The 16730-nt window shown below is 41.2% G+C and overlaps 1 protein-coding gene across 1 annotated transcript in view; it reads right to left on the bottom strand.

Moving 5' to 3' along the window:
• fgfrl1a (fibroblast growth factor receptor like 1a) overlaps positions 1–16730 on the bottom strand; it is a 73653-nt gene that overhangs the window by 36542 nt on the left and 20381 nt on the right. Inside the window, exon 3 of the mRNA XM_042419313.1 lies at positions 8176–8448. Coding sequence (XP_042275247.1) covers positions 8176–8448 — 273 coding nt within the window. The remainder of the gene's footprint in view (positions 1–8175; positions 8449–16730) is intronic.

Below are 16730 nucleotides of genomic sequence, written 5' to 3'. Positions count from 1 at the left end.
TGACAGATGGCATCTAGCATGGAGAATTGAAGTCAAAACTAGCAGAGGGTATTTAAGATCCATTAGGGGTCTATGAGAGATTTGCTTGGCATACAATCAGTAGATGTGGACTATACTCACTTACTCACTCATGCATGTGCACACACACACACACACACACACACACATACACACATGCACAAAATGTAAATGGAGCATGAAGGCAAACAGACGGGGGGGAAGAACGAGGAGCTGAAAGATGTTTCGGAGAAAAGACGTCTTCCATCGGCCGGTGGAGCCTGAGGAATACGACGCTGGGAGAGGGAAGGAAAAAGGAAAGGCGGGAATGATGGGAAAGAGTTGAGGTGGGTAAGAGGGAAGACAGAGAAATTCAGGTGAGAGGGTGAAGGAGGTTAGATTAGGGGGGGCGAGAAGGGGGAGAAAAGAAAGAGGAAGACAGCAGGAGAGAAGAGAGAGGGTGAGGATGAGGATGGATGAGGAATAAAGCAGCATTCATGGTATTGTGGAGTAGGACAATGAAGCTTTACAAATGTATAAACCCTCTAGGGAACAAAATTGTGTGTTCTTGTTGTAAAGCACAAATCACTTCTTGCAAAAACAAAGAAAAGTCTGTAAGGTCCTCAATAATTTGTGTGTGGTTTCATGTTTTTGTCTTGTTTGTTGTTGTAGTGTAATTACACTGCACTTGCCACTGACTATCAATCAAAGTGAAGGATACTGTAATATGTTTTCAGCTTTCTCCAGTCTGTTGATTTAAAGCTGTGTTCCTATTGATACAGTAGACACACATCTCACTCTCCCTACAATGTTAAAGATTTAAGTGTGACATCTCAACCGGTTAGAACACGCGTTTCCAAATCCTCTAAACTTTTTTTTTTTTTGTTCTTCAGATTTGTTGACTTCTCCAGACTGAAGCCAGGAAAAAAAAAACAGAAGCTTTATTCTTTCCTCTCTCTGTCTCTCCATCCTGTCCATCTTCTTTCCGTCTCTTTGCTGGAAGTGAAACGAGGCAGAACGAGAGGATGTGGGACAGACAGCCATGAAATGGAGGCCAGGGCCCCTGAGGAGTGTGTGATGGTGTGTATATGTATGTGTGAGTAAAAGCTCCTATCTCTGTGTGTGCATCTTCATGTTGTTCACGTCTGTCTGTGTTGCGTGTAGGTGTGTGCATCCACCGATCTTTTCCGTCCAGCCCTGTTGATATATGCGCAAAGATATGGTCAAATATATATCTTTGTGCATCTGATTGTGTGTTTGTCTCGACTGGACTCGACAACAAGGCAGAAAACAGCTTTTGAAACTCGACTCCGTTCTTTCTTCCTCGTTCCCACACACGGTTTCGTACGAGCCAGCATGTTTACATCTCTGCTTCTTCACGGTGCCACCCTGATTTCCGGAGGAAAGGCTTTAACTAACTCGCTGTAAGGGCGGCGTGTTGTTAAAACAGATCTGATGCAGAGCAGCACGGAATGACTCTGACTTGCACTCACTCTTTCAAATCCATCTTATCTTAATTAATGTGACTATTAACAAATACATGATCGAGTTTTGCCAAATTCTGACCAGTTGTGCAGCAGTTATGCCTTCAAAAATGATGTTTTTGCTTGTGTAAGATGCTTATTGTGTGATCACAGTGTTCCTGGATCAGTTCTGTCAAATAAAGTCTTGAAACATAAACACCATACATTAACATTTTGTTAAATCAGACAGCATAACCAGATATATATCACATTTGACTGACCTCTTTCATCAGATTTGATTTAATATACCGTGTATATCTGTAAAAATGCCTCATGTTTTGCTGTTACGAACAAACAGAAAGAAAATAAGTAAAACTGTGAAGATCTTGTTTAGGCCTCCCAAGTTTGGAAGCTCTTGACAATGTAAACTCAAAAAATTGCAGCAACATTTCCTGTCCTCCTTCAATATTAACTCTTTCAGGGAACAATACTGTCCGTATCGTATGCTTCTTGAATGGAACACTATAACTATAAAAGGCTTTTTTTTTGTTTAATAATTTAGAAGGTATTCATATGCTCAAATCAAATAAAGGTGAAGAAGCTGTCCGTTGACCTTTAGTATTTTTTTTTTATCCAGGTAACAACAAAGAAGTGAGGGGGAAGCACAGAAACTTCTAGTGGAATCATATTCTAGGCTAGTAAAAGCAACAATATAGTTCAAGAGGAGGGGGGTTAAACCACTCGATGATTTCTGGGCAGCTTTTTAAAATAACATCTTTGTCATGTTCTGTAAATCATGATTGAGCCCCCCCCCCCCCCCCCTTGAAAATCCCCAGTGAGGCCTCAAACCCTCAACTGAACACCAGCCGAGCGGCTCCTCCAAGCCAGCGAGCTGCAGCGCTGTGTTCACTCCATGCATTTTTCTGCCATTAGTGAGAGAGTGCTGTGTGTAACCTGAGCAGAAGAATCTGGTGGTAGAAATACTAAATCCACAACACACACACACACATACACACACACACACTCACACACATTCAGAAAAAAACACTGCAAGAAGGGCACAGATGGGCTGGTGTGTTTGTAAGTAGGTAAGTGAGGGTATGTGTGTGTGTGTGAGAGAGAGAGACAGGCTCTGCGCAATCACACACACTAATACATTTCTGTGTGTGTATGACTCACACCAATTAGGCTGCAAACCTTGGCCACCTTTACATCCTCTCCAGACGAGGCACCAGATATCTCAATTAAAAACTCCGAAATTTGAGAGCACAAAAACAAAGGAGGTATCAGGATGGAGGGAGGGATGGAGGAACTGAGGGATAGAGAGATGATGTTGGTTTGCAACCTGATCTGATATGTTAGTTTCTGGCCGGAAGACAGCTGCAGTCTCAGGCATACAATACAGTTAAATGGAGAAAGAATAAACCTGAATGAAGAACTGGATGCATATAGTAAAACAAAAATAGACTGAAACAACAATTGCAAGTCGTTTAGTCTGCATGCAACATCGCATTGAATCGTCATGACATACAGGGCTGAGCAGTGTGATGTCAGGATTGATTAAGAAATAACTGATTTGAGTTGAGTTTAGCAGCGTTAGCGGACTAATCCTGGCATAAAACCACACCAATTCATTTGAGAAAATGTAGAACAGCATCATTTTTTTTTCTGAATATGTTTTCCATTTGTCACGTTTCATCTCGTCACGTTTCATCTCCATTTTTCTAATTTCAACATTCATTATGTATCTGCCGCTTGAGGAGCGCAAATCACGCACAACCTCATTTACTCAAACATACAGTCTACGTTTGATATCTTTCTCTGCTTCTCTTTCTTCTTTGTTCTCCAATTATGACCAGATGTCGGCTGCTGCGGTTGAGCTCTTAAATCACCACAAATCATCACACCAGTCACTTATGAATGGACCTGCACGCACACACACACACACACACACACAAGCAAACACACGCACTCAAATACAAGTGTGCATTGATGAACATGTTCATTAAAACTCAAAACTGCATTCTTACATGCACACACACACACACACGCACATACACACGCACACGACTCCACAAGCATGCACACACACACAACTCCAAACCACTTCCTTCCTTCCTTCTTACGCATGGCTTCCCAACTTTGCTCCAGACACGCTCCCATTGTCATCACATCTGGTTTGAACTATAAATTTTCTATCATTGACTCTTCTGGGAGGAGGGAAACAATTTCAAAATTTCATACAAGCGAATAGGAAAGTCAGACAGCAGAGAGAAAGAGTTGAGTAAAGGAGAGAAAAAGAAAGGAGAGATCAAGAAGCAGAGTGGGAGGAAGAAATGAGAGCTCTCCTGGCGTTCGGTTTTTGAAGGACAATGAGGTTTGTGGAGCAGAAAAAAAAAAAAAAAAATCTTTCTCAGTTTCACTTTACTGGTGGTCCCATAAATCTGAGCACACCAACGCATACATACACTCATACGTAGACACGAGCCCTCAGATAAACAAGCACGCACACGCACACACAGACTATTTACTCGCGCAAACATTTGCCAACCTCCACACAATAAAAGAACAAACATTTCAAGGAATCTTCTAATTTTCCCCCGCCAACAAAAGCCGGCCTTCACAAAACGCCTCTCCATTGCTTCAGCAACTGGGCAGCGGTACAGTGGATGTTTTACGGTAATCAAATGCTATTATGTCCGGGAAAAATGGGAAACTGTGAAAATATTGATAAAACGTGGTCGGGGGGAAAAATGAGCCTGCTGACTGTGAAAGGAGGAATGAAGGCCGAGATTGAGTGCTAATAGGAAAAAGGTGTTAAAGATATTTTGGGTTAGAAATTGAGAGGGAAAGACAATAAGACGCAGGTGTGGGCTCATTATTGTGCGGTCATAGAATAATTACCGCAGGACCACACAGAAGAGGAGAAGAGATGAAAGCAGAGCGAAGGAGGTGAGAGGATAGGAAGGGAGGAGAGGGCGACAAAGCAAAATGGCAAAGAGGAAACCACTGGACGTTCGGTCATAAACCGATACACAGGCCACTGGATCACTGGATTTAGACAGAGACAACTGCACCCATACATGCATCCATTCCCCCCATGCTTTGGACATCATTGTGTATGCAGATTGTTCCAGCTATGAAAACAACGCTTTTCACGCTAACTACCTCTCCAAGGAGATGCTGTGGTATGATTCCTGGCTTGAATTACAGAAAGGGGTCATCTTTGAAGGTTAACATGCTGGAGCAAAGAGTATTTCTGGGTACCATTTGTGTAATCTGCAAAAGTAGTGATGTAGCCTCATATGCTTGTACTGCATTTGAACTTTGCTTTGGTACATTCATTAACTGTCTGCAGTTTTCTTGATGTGGGGAATATGACGTACTGTTGTGTAAAAGCTTTGTTACTTTGCCTGAAAGATGGGGAACAACAAATTTTTTAAATTCATTTTGTTTTCTGAGGGCAATTTCGACCAGAATGAGTCAGCCTTTGCCAATATAACATGTTTCAGGAATTTACATAGATTTTAAGTGCACCACTACAGGGAACCTATTATACTCATTTCCAGCTCTATATTTTTAATATGGGACTCCACTAGAGTAGCTTTGCATAATTCACAGTTCAAAAAACTCCTTACTTATCTTATACTGGCCCTTTATGCAGCCCCTCAGTTCAGCCTCTGTCTCTTAACAGGCAGTCTTAGCTTCTGTCTCCCCTCCTGATGAGCCCACTCTGTTCTGATTGGCCAGCTTTCCAGAAGCCTGCTGAGGGGCTGTATCAGAATTGTGTTAAGTTACTGTTGAAGAAAACCCAACATTTCCTGCTTTACTGCTTCATATTAAAAGCTTTTAAATGACTAAATAATGGGAGACTTTTATTGTGAAGAATTTATAGGAAATGAAACGCGTTCATGACCGATTGAGTGGAGCTTTGTTAGCGGTGCTATTATTCAATAAAAACAGTTCTACACAACAAGATTTGGAGGTATTTGGAGCTCTTTGTTCAGTGGATCAATTAGAAATGATGCAGGGAGGAATACTACGAGCAGAGGCAGCCACGCTGATGATGATGTTTGATGAAGAGCTGCAGACGACCAGCACACCTCCAACAGGTAAACAACTTATTTTGCTTTGCCCTGCTGTGCAATGGAAAAACACTCACAGTGTGCAAGCCCAACTCGAGTCATGGCTCAGCGTGAATACCTCCAAAACAATGTGAAATGCCATAATGTTAGTGGAGTGGCGTGGCGTGACGTCAGCTCGGGCTGAAACAGAAAAAATTTTTGGAAACCGAGTGTTCAGAGCCGTCTGAAGCCGGTGCTTTTTGTTCACAGGGATTACTTCTACATATGTTTACCTCATTATTTGACACTTTGGCCATGTTTAATACTAACATCTGGCATTGTAACATTATATATACATGACTGAAAATAAGGAAAAGCATAATAGGTCCCCTTTAAGCACCTTAGTGTTCCTGATCGATTCGGTTTACTCTAAGTACTTCTATATTATTGTAGGTGCATTTGTACTTTTGTCAAAGAATAAATCTAAATGTTTTTTTTGTTTCACATCTGTACATGATTGCAGACATAAAGCACTGTTTGGACACCCTGGCTGTTTTCATTCAAATAATGCAACACCCTCATGTAGTAGGGCGGCTTGGTTGACTAGAGGTTTAAGGTGCAGACCATGAACTGCAGCCTTCGTAGTTTGAGTACAGGGACCATTGTTGCAAATCGTTTCCCATCTCTCTCTTCCTTCGTTTCCTGTCATCTCTCTACTATCAAAAATACTAACTATCTCAACTAACAACTCTTGCTTTGCTTCATGTGGGTTTACCCAATCCATTGTTTCTGAGGCATGTGTGTGTTTGTGTGCTTATGTGAAACTGAATGAAAGGGACAGTGAATGAAAGCGAGAGAAAGCGAAAGAGAGGCAGCAGCTGTCCGCCTGGATGACCTAAGCGGCAGCTGTTGCCCCCCCCCCCACCCCCCCACCCGCCCTCCTGTCCTCTGTATGCCAGCCCGTGTTTGAAGTTCAGGTCAAGACCGATGCTGCTTTGGATCGCATACCGATAATGATTACTGGAGAATAAAAGGATACTATTTACTGCTAAACAAAGGGAACACACTTTCTCAGTATTCCATAATGTCATTCAGTTTTCTGCCAGCGGTGCTTCTTTTAAGATTCCCACTTTGGTAAAAAAAAAAAAAAAAAAATCTTATTACACTGTTAGCTTGGGTGAATTTATCAATACACTGTAAACATGTACCCTCAATCATCATTAAGATACAGAAAATATCGGCTGGTAATATCTGTATTCCAGCATTTTACACAAGCCTGTCTTTGAAGTGCCGACGCTGGACAGAGAGAGATGCTTTAGTCAGATTCTCTGGAACGCTGTGCAGCCTCAATCTCCCTGTTGGCATCCACTCTACAGACTGAAACCTGACACACACACACACACAAACACACACATACACACACGCATACTGTAGGCCAACAGACACACATACAGAGTGCCATGTACACAAACACGTGGAGTGATGGACACCTACAGCACGCAGACTCAGACACACACACAGACTTGCATGTGTAAATGTGTGCAGACACAATCTTGTTTACATGGATGAGAGTTGAGGGAAGTGGCTATTTGAGTCGCGGTACAGAAAGAAACACAATCCTGTATTTGAGCAGCAAGGTTGTCGAAGTCCACAGGGTCACAGACTACAGCGGCCAAACAAAAACACAGAGTCTGTACAATGGAGACAAACACATGAACAGACACACACACACACACACACACACAGACGTAATGACAACTGCCCTTTGGACAGCGAGTTGGAAAATTTATCATGTAGAGAAAAAAGAACGGTACCCAACAATGTCTCTTTTATAGTGACATCAGTATTGAAGCGCACACACACACATACAGGCACACACAGACATGACATTCCTTACTACACTGACGCAATGTCCTACACGCAAACACAGGCAGCGTAGAAACACAACTGTCTCCTTTAACAAATGCCTCATTCATAATCATACAGGAACACACAAGCACAACAATTGTGGTCACACACACACAACCATAATAACTCAGACAAAGGCAGTGCTTCATTGTCTGAAGAACTACACAGACTTGATTACTGAATAATGACCCCGCTAATCTAACCTGGCTTATTATACCCTAGTAACTCACACTGCGGAGCCAAGCATGAAAAAAGAAAGAAAGAGGAGGAAAATAAAGTGAGAAAGACACAAACCATGTGTAATGATGAAGAGAAGTACAGTAGACCAAAGGCAGACTAAAATTAATGGGAGGGAAGCAAGAGAAGATGAGAGAAATAAAAGAAAAGAAAAATGTTGAGATTTGTCCATGGATGGCTGGTTTTTATCAGCCTGTCATGATTCAAACACACACATACACACTCTCTCAAACGTACGCATACACAACTCACCCCTCCTTAAACAGTTTTTCTGTGTAACTGATGACATTGATAGATGTGTTACAATTAGTTTGAAAAACGTCATGCAGCACATAACTTTAAGGAAAACAAATCTGCCTTATAGTTTGTAATTTGATAGCTCAGAAGTAATATATCAAGTCTCTAAAGGTGTTTTTTTCTATTATGATTTCTTTGAATGTTGTGCCATTTTGTCCAAAGTACGGGCATCTCATGTCAAAGTAACATTTGTTTTTGGTTCCACTTACCTATAATGATGAGTGTGTAGTTGATGTTCACGCTGCCAAACCCATTAGTCGCCTTACAGATGTAAGTCCCCGCATCGTCAGTCTCCACTTCTTTGATACGCAGAGCGTGCTGTAACACCCTGAACCGTGTCCAGCCACTGTGGATGTTGCGGCCGTCTTTGGTCCACATGATGAGCGGTGGGGGGTCGCCCTCTACGGGGCAGGGCAGCTTCATGGTGCGACCCAGGCGGACGCTCTGTCGGTGGGCCACCCGTTCTGACACCCTGGGTGGACCTTGACGGTGGGAGAAAACAGGGAGAGTTCATGAGATTATGAAACACACCATAAAACATTCTGACATGTTCAGATAAATTGTTTTAAACACTCTACTCCCTCCTCAGACTTATTTAAGAAATCACATTACTGCAGAAAGCAGCAACAACCGGGTTATTTAAGGGCACGCAAGTGTGGTTAATGGAACTTTTCATATTTGCTTACAGAAAATGGTTGTTTTTGAACTGGGTAGAACTGGGAATCACTGAGTAGTAGTTAGTCCAGATAGTGTCCACACTGTCTGATTGACATGTTTAAATAAGGTGCAACAGGATCCCATGTGCAATAAGTCCTCTTAATTCCTCTACATTACAAACTTCCTCTTGTTTCCTCACACAGCTTAGCACTTTATATTTTTAACAAACATGCTTATTGTCTGAATTGCGTGCATAGTACCGGCACTTTTAATGTCTTATATTATCTTGTGTTTTCATAGTTTAGTGTTTTTATGCTGCTTTGCAAAAATAATTTCCTCTGTGAGCCAATATAGATCTGAACTGAGCTGAATTTATTTCCTCCTTCCTGAGGTTATTTAGGAAGTTTAGTGCATAAATACATCTTTCCCTTAATGGGTCACTCTGACGCTCACGTAAGAAGATGAGATATCAACATTTGTGCTCACATTCACACTAATTTCCCAGATACAAGCCTGTATTAATGTTACACCAATGTAAAAAAAATTAGTGCCCCTACTTGCCCCTAAAACTGCCAATAACCAGATTAGCTCACTGTGCTCCGGTTTGACATATTATTTACTTAGCCGCATCCCCGCAGTAATGGGTGTGTTGAGAAACTGAAGTATTTAGGGGGAAGGCGGTGTCTCAAGAGTGTTAGGATCAAGGTTAGGATGACCTGTCGTAATACCATACATTCTCCTGACATGCCCTCGTTTCCAAGTTTGCAGCCACAAACTTCTCATTTTCGCCTCTATTGTCCTCCAAATATGGCATGAAACCTACAAGAATTATTCTTTAACCTTTAGTTAAGTTCATAATGGCTTAGCTAAAAACTTTGACATTTTAACACAGACAACAATGGCATCCCTAGGGAGCAAACACAAAGCGCAAGCAGTGGGTTTAATATCAACTGAGATGTCGTGTTGAGACATAAAATCAGGCGTGACCTTGACTGCTCAGTAGCCAGTCAACTGTGAAACTGCACACTAGAAAAACAGAGCGGGTGGAAGTGCAGGCTGACTGACCGGGAAAGGTGGGAGGAAATTAGAGAGTGATGGAGACGGGAGGGGGTGGGGGAGAGGGAGGAAGCAAAGTAGGAAGAGAAAAAGGGGAGGAAATAAAGGGAATGAGGGAGGATGGAATTTAAGGGAGTACGTCTGATGAGAGAAAGGGAATAAAATATGGCCGAATCGGAGAAGAGTACAAAGAAAGCCAAACAGGAAGATAAAGAGATGGAAGAAGGAGGGGGGTAGGAGTTAGCAAGGTTCAGTGCATTCTGCACATCTCTGTTTGACTTCTCATCACTCCTTTTGGGTTAAAACAATACCCTCCAAATATAGTACTAAAACACATAATAGGCCACCATGTAGCAAACAAAGTGTCCTCTTATAGACAACAAAGGGCAATTGTATGGAAATCCATCAGAAAACAAGCCCCAGGCACACACCAGGTCACGTCCTGTAGTATAAGAAACATGTTAAAGGAAGGACAAAGGGTGGTTTGATTTGAACAATGATCCCTGATAGAGTCTTATCCAGCTAAATACATATGGCCTGATAATGAATAGAAACCTATATATGTAAACATTATCTCATATATAAACATTTGACGTGTGTTTTCATTCATTGCACCCTTTGTCTGGTAGTTGCTTATCACAGAGAATTAGCACAGCCTGATGCCAGGCATTGCTTACGGAGGGTTTTAATTTGCCCTTGTGGGGTATAAACAGTTGTAGATTTACACTATTTTGGTATCTTTGTTTGGCTTTTGATTGTACATAGGTGTATATTGCTTTGCACAGGAGGGAAGAATAGAGTAGTCAGATGTGGTCACAGGGAAGCAATAAGCGGTCAATAAAATGAATAAAATAAATAAATAAATAAATAAATAAAGAGCAGGTGATGTCGAGTGCTATCAAGAGAGGTGTTCGACATTTCAGTCTGCAGTAAGTTAGAAATAAAAACCCGTTTTATCACAAAATCATATCAAATCAATCAAAACTATTAAAGATAATGTTATTTTGTTAAATTTTGGTTTGTTCCAACTTGGTCTTATTTTTCATCATTTTGGCCATTATTAATAAGTTATTATGACATTGCACTCACTAACATAAGATACAAGCAGTCAGACTATCCGACAAGTTGTAAACAAGTCGACAGTTAAATATCCCATAATGTCAAATGGGAGATTTCAATTTCCTTTTTGATTATAAAGCAGGTCTAGGTGCTACATAAATACTGTGAAAGTAACTGTGCCTTCAAACAAGTTGTTTGGACTTTTGTAAGGTTAGGGTTAGGGGAGAGACAGTAGCGGAGGAAACGCTGTGTAGCTGTTGGATGTCAGGAAGCACATTTGTCATTGTACAGCCTTCCAAAGGTTGGATAACATTATCCTCTGCAGTGGACATTGCAATTTACTGGTGAGTTTTACCCAGAGCTACAGGCTAGGCTACAATCTGTTACCTATGGTTGGCCTGGACATGCATCACTCAGAAAACAGCGTGCTCTCACAAGAACAACCTGTTCTTGCTAGAGAACAGAAAAATCCTCTTTTGCACAGGAAATTAATTAATTTTAGCAACATGGATTTTTACTTTTTCACATTGCTTTTAGAAGAGCTGGGTAGTTAGCATGAGCAACAATAGCCACCGTGGCTAGAAAAGCAGGGGAACCTACCTACAGGGTGTCAAACTTTAAAAAATTCAAAGAAAATGCTTCACCTTTCATAGCCAGCTCTGGCCAGCTGTCAACTGTCACTAAAATAAAACAAAACAAGGATGTTGATTTATCCCTTCAGTCTGCTGCTGTAGATAGGAGAGATGAATATGGTGAAGCTGAGTAGTATAAATAAAGCTGAGGAGCTTAGAACAGAATATAAAAAAAAGGAGAACAGTTCCAGTAGTCTTCTAGTATTTGCTGTCACAACGGGCTGTTGTTTTAACAGGAGAGCAGGAGGTGGACACAATGATGGATGGATGGAGGTGAAATGTGTGAAAAAGACATTAGTCACACAGAGATATTCTCGGGAGCCTCTCCTCCTCCTCCTCCTCCTCTCTCCTCCCTCCATCCTTCTCGTTCCTGGACGAGGGAATGTGTTGGTGCAGCTGTATGGCTTTCTCATCAGGGGCCCGACAGCTCACTCCTTTCCTTTCTCTTTTCCTCTATTTCTTTCTCTTTTTTTGTCTGTTGAAGTTTTATTCATTCCTCTTTCTTGCTATTTCCTTTTTATATAACATTTCCTTGTAAAGATACAATATATTCTCCTGTTTCCTCTCACACTACCCCTCCTTATTCTTGCACATTCTTTCACCTCTTTATGTCCAACTTTCACTGCCTTTTCTACACATTTCTTCCTCTCTCTCTCTCTCTCTATATATAAAATGCCCTTTAATATTCCTATTCTCTTTCTCTTTCTGTTTATTTCTCCCCCTTTCTCCCTCTAACAGATTGAAATCTCATTCCCCTGAACTCTTACTACTCCCCTGCTACCTCTTTTCTTTTTTGCCCTCTCTTTTTACCCCTCTCTTCCTCTTACTACCCCCTTCTGTCCTGTCTTTTCCCCTGTCATCACTCTTTTCCTGTTTCTCTCTCTGCCTCTATTTTGCTTCCTTACTCCCTGCTCTCTCTTTTCTCTTTCATCGCACTCATTCACACATCCTCTTCGTTTAATGCAGTATCTCTTCTTTCTCTCCAGAGTGATTTACTAGTCTCTTGCCTCTGCACACACACACACACACACACACAAAACTCCATCTCTTCCCCAGAGGATCACAGGAGCAGGACCTCTAACTGAACCTCTCAACTTTCGACAGTTAACCTCTCCTACACTCTCCCCCTTTTCTTCCTCTCTTTCTCCTGATGAAGGGAACACAGAGCAGCAGCCTCCTTTACTCCCTTCCTTCACCTCCTCATCGTGGTCCTCCTCCTCCTCCTCCTTCTCCTGGTCCCTGGTCCATGACTGAAGTAAAGTCTTTTTAAATATGTCTCTAGGGGTTGAAACTGAAGCGAGTAAAAAATCTATTCTTCTCTTTCACAAGACATAGGGTCAATGTGTATATGAGTGTGCACACACACACATAATGCGCACACACACATAATGCTTCTGAATGTTAGTTTATGTAAGATAGTGCTACACATTATTCATATAGTCATATTATACAAAATAAGTGTCCATCTTTGTCTGTTTATCTGCTGTGTAGGCAGTCTGTGTTGTCAGGGAGAGTGCACGGGTTTGTTAGTGTGTGTGTGTGTGTGTGTGTGTGTGTGTGTGTGTGTGTGTGTGGGTGTCTGTATGTGTGGGGGGAGAGCAAAGAAAATTGCAGGCCTTTAAACTTCAGTCTGTTTAGTCCATTTGGGGCTCATGGCGCTCACTTGCAACTGGCTCCACACGACAATTTGAAACAACTTGAAGATTGTTTGTCTGTCTCTAGACGCGCATACACACACACACACACACACACACACACACACACACACACACACACACACACACACACACAGACAAAAACGCACACACCCTCCCTGTCTTTCCCCTTAGACACACACTACTCCCACAGAGGCAGAACCTTCCAACTCAGAGCTACACATCCTCTGCATAGATGAAAGCTGAAGGCCAAATAAAGCAGTGCAGAAATCAGTTCATACATTCTGTTCTTTTACAGGTTACTCCCAAAACAACTGCAAAAGCAATCTCTCAATTTCCGTAATCTATGGTAACTTCAGTTGTATTTGGTGCAAAGACAGACAGAGAGAGACGCCTATGATTTGCAATAAAATCATCAGCTCTTTAGGAAATCATATGATGTCCTATTTGATGTGTGTAAGACATAAACTATGGATAAAAACTGTTAAAAACTATATACTTCTTATATGGTACTTTTAGAAAAATAGGAAAAAATAAAGTGTATGGTATAGTAAAAACCTTACAGTTGTACATATAACAACCTCTTTACTTTGTACTACATTGTAAATTTCTTAAAGACCTTCAGTATAAAGTCAAGAGGTTGTGATTAGGGCTGCAACTAACAATTATTTTACATTATCGAGCTGCTGATTATCTCCTAGATTAATTGTTTCGTCAATAAAATGCATGAAAATAATGAAAAATGCCTGTTCTGATTACTTAGAACCCAAAGTGACATCTTCAAATGTCGTGTTTGTCATCCAATGATCCAAAATCCAAAGATAGTCAGTTTGCTATCATGTATGTCACATAAAACCATCAAATCCTCACATCTGAGGAATAGCAACCAGCAAAACATAATCAAGCTTTGAATACACACCAAATACTTGTAAGTAGATCAATTCAGCGTTGGTTTGGCTCTGCACATGAGATTTGTTTGCAATTGCCAGCCTTATCCTTTAATGCTTAACTTTTGAGCCAACACGCATGTGAAGTCCTAAAAATGCATTGGATGAAACAAGAGCTACTCTTACAAGTCAACAAATCCGTCATCATGACAACCAAGCAAACTTCATCCGCTGATGGAAGACCATGTGATATGGTTAAAAGCCCTGAAAAAAACTACTAATTTAGGAGTTTTGGAATAGTTAGGCTAATCTGGTGTAGTCTAATCAATCTAATCGAGTCCAGACTAGTGTACTGATGTCTGATATGGTCTCATACTGTCCAGTGTAGTCCACCAGTCCACTCTACCCATAAGAAATCCGGTTTGCACAAGTCCAGTGCGGTCTAGTCTAATCTAGTCATGTCTGGCCCTAGTAGCTACAGATTAGGTAATACATCTTCCTGGCTCTGTCTCATCTCAATTAGTCTTCAGTCTTTTATTGTAACACTTTTAACACAATGAATCCATTTGTTTAGTTGTCACTCAAGTGCAGACAGGCTGTTTTCCTTTCTGTAGCCATCAAACACTACTTGTACATTTTTCACACGCTAACATTAACAGATGCGACACAGTTGACTTTAGTATTAACTCAGTTTTAATGTGCTTTCTTTGGTTCTCTGCTCTACATACTTCTTTGAAATTCAAAGATTATTGCCAACTAATGTCAGAGCACAGTGCTGTTTGTTCAAATCAGACTTGCTAATGTCTTTCCCAGACATTTCCATTAGTGAAATTTCATTCATTCATTCATTCAGATTAAGAAGAGCACAGTAAACACCTGCCCTATCAATCATAATGACACAACTCAGGTTTCTTGAAAGCAGCTGAAAAATAGTTTTACCTACCATAAATCCAATCAAGCATTCAAATACATCATTTATTTCATTCTCCTAAGTGCTGAAAAAATACCTGCTAATGTGGTCATGTTTTTGTGTTGCATATTTTGGCAGTGTGTGACAGCTGGGACTGCCCATTATGTCTTGGTTTGGACAGAGAGTTTGGTCTTTTAATGCCCTTAACGTTCCAATGGTCTTAGAGTCAGATGGGTCTGCAGAGTCCAACACAACGTTGTTGTTGGCAGGGAAGTGAGACTGGAGCGAGAGGGGAGAGCTGAGGAATGCTTTTGATGGAGAGCACTTAACAGCGGGACACAGCGTTGATGTACTGCCCTAGGTAAAGGTGTGTGTGTGTGTGTGTTAGTGTGCGTATGCATGCTGTGCCATGTATCACACCAAGTGTTTCTCAAAAGATTCAAACACAAGCGGATCCTCGGGAGATCATCATTATTATCGAATCACTTTTAAAAGTTACTTTTATTTCTCTTTGTGCTAAGCTCAGAGTTTATAAAACAGGCACAAGGTTTATCCATCCGCAATGTGTGCACTACTCAAATTACCCCAATACCCGTAAATCCTCCTTTTACGTAACGCTTTCAGTGAAACTCTGTATTCCCAAGCTGTTATGTCTTTGCATCTGGATGCTCTTTATAAACCTGAATCCTGTTATCGAGTCCACAATCTCTAAATTGATTACGACCGCTGAGATTGCTTGTTGCGTGACGCCACACTAGCTGAACCAAGTTGTTAACTTTGTAACTTTTCGCCAGGATGCTTACACTGACGGACTTAATCCAACAAAAAATGCCTGAGATCTTACTGACACACACACACACACTCAGTTGTCTTTCTTTCGCCTGAGGCAACAGGCAGAATGATGAGTACACATTAAACTGTCTTCCTGAAGTGCACACACACACACACACAAACACATAGATACACAGACACTGTCTCGTTCTGACCCAGTCACTTCCTCTCCATCAATAGGTCAACTGCTGCTTGTAACTCCGTCCTGACAGGTAACACTGCGCCTGAGGCTGAGGAGGATACACTGTCATCATTGAAACGCTACATGACACACATACACATCAAACTAATGGCCTACACTTGTCTCTCACACAAAAGAAAAATACACAGCGGCCAGAAAAACTTTGTGGAATCTGCTGAGTGGTCGGTACGGCAACCTGATCCCCGCTGCGATGCACACCATCAGCTTTTTGAGATCACGAACACGCATGCAAACACCAAGGTGTAAAATTTGTGAAATCCCTTTTTTATTCATTTTAATCTGTTATTTTATGGCCTGATAATAATCTCAGACCTTTCCTGTAAATGCGACTTCTTCTTTGGCTCTCACTTTCTTTCTCCTTCTATTCTCTCCATCCTCAGCCCTTTATCCCTCACTTCCACTCCCTCCTTTCACCGCAGCTTTTCTAATAGCTGATTATATTGTTCCACCTTTCTTCTCTCCTGGCTGCTGCACCTGTCTGCTCTCACTGGAAGGAAAACTTTCCACAATCAGGATTAAGAATCCAAGGCTGTTATTCAGAGGAAACCTACCAAACAAGTTACCACATCAGAAAAAAACAGAAAAAACTGAAAGATTTCCCTATCCCTCATTTCTAAAGAACACTTCACACACATGCAGACAGCTCTTGAAATGGCCCCTAAAGTTTAGATTGTAAAAAAGATATAAAATCACCATAAAGTCACGCGGTTCCTTTCAAAAACAAAGATCAGTGTTTAAATGTCATGTTAATGTTCTCTGAAACCAGCTGTGTGAGGTGCAAAATCAACCACAAACCTTTTCCTGTTGGGTTTATACTTGGCGAGAGCAATACATTTGCCAGGTTTAAAAAAAGACAATGAATAATTTTTAATGGC

This window comes from Thunnus maccoyii, chromosome 8, assembly GCF_910596095.1.
Source record: "Thunnus maccoyii chromosome 8, fThuMac1.1, whole genome shotgun sequence".
Classification (NCBI taxonomy): domain Eukaryota; kingdom Metazoa; phylum Chordata; class Actinopteri; order Scombriformes; family Scombridae; genus Thunnus; species Thunnus maccoyii.
Note: the sequence above shows the minus strand (reverse complement) of the source record. Positions and strands in the feature narration are given on the sequence as shown.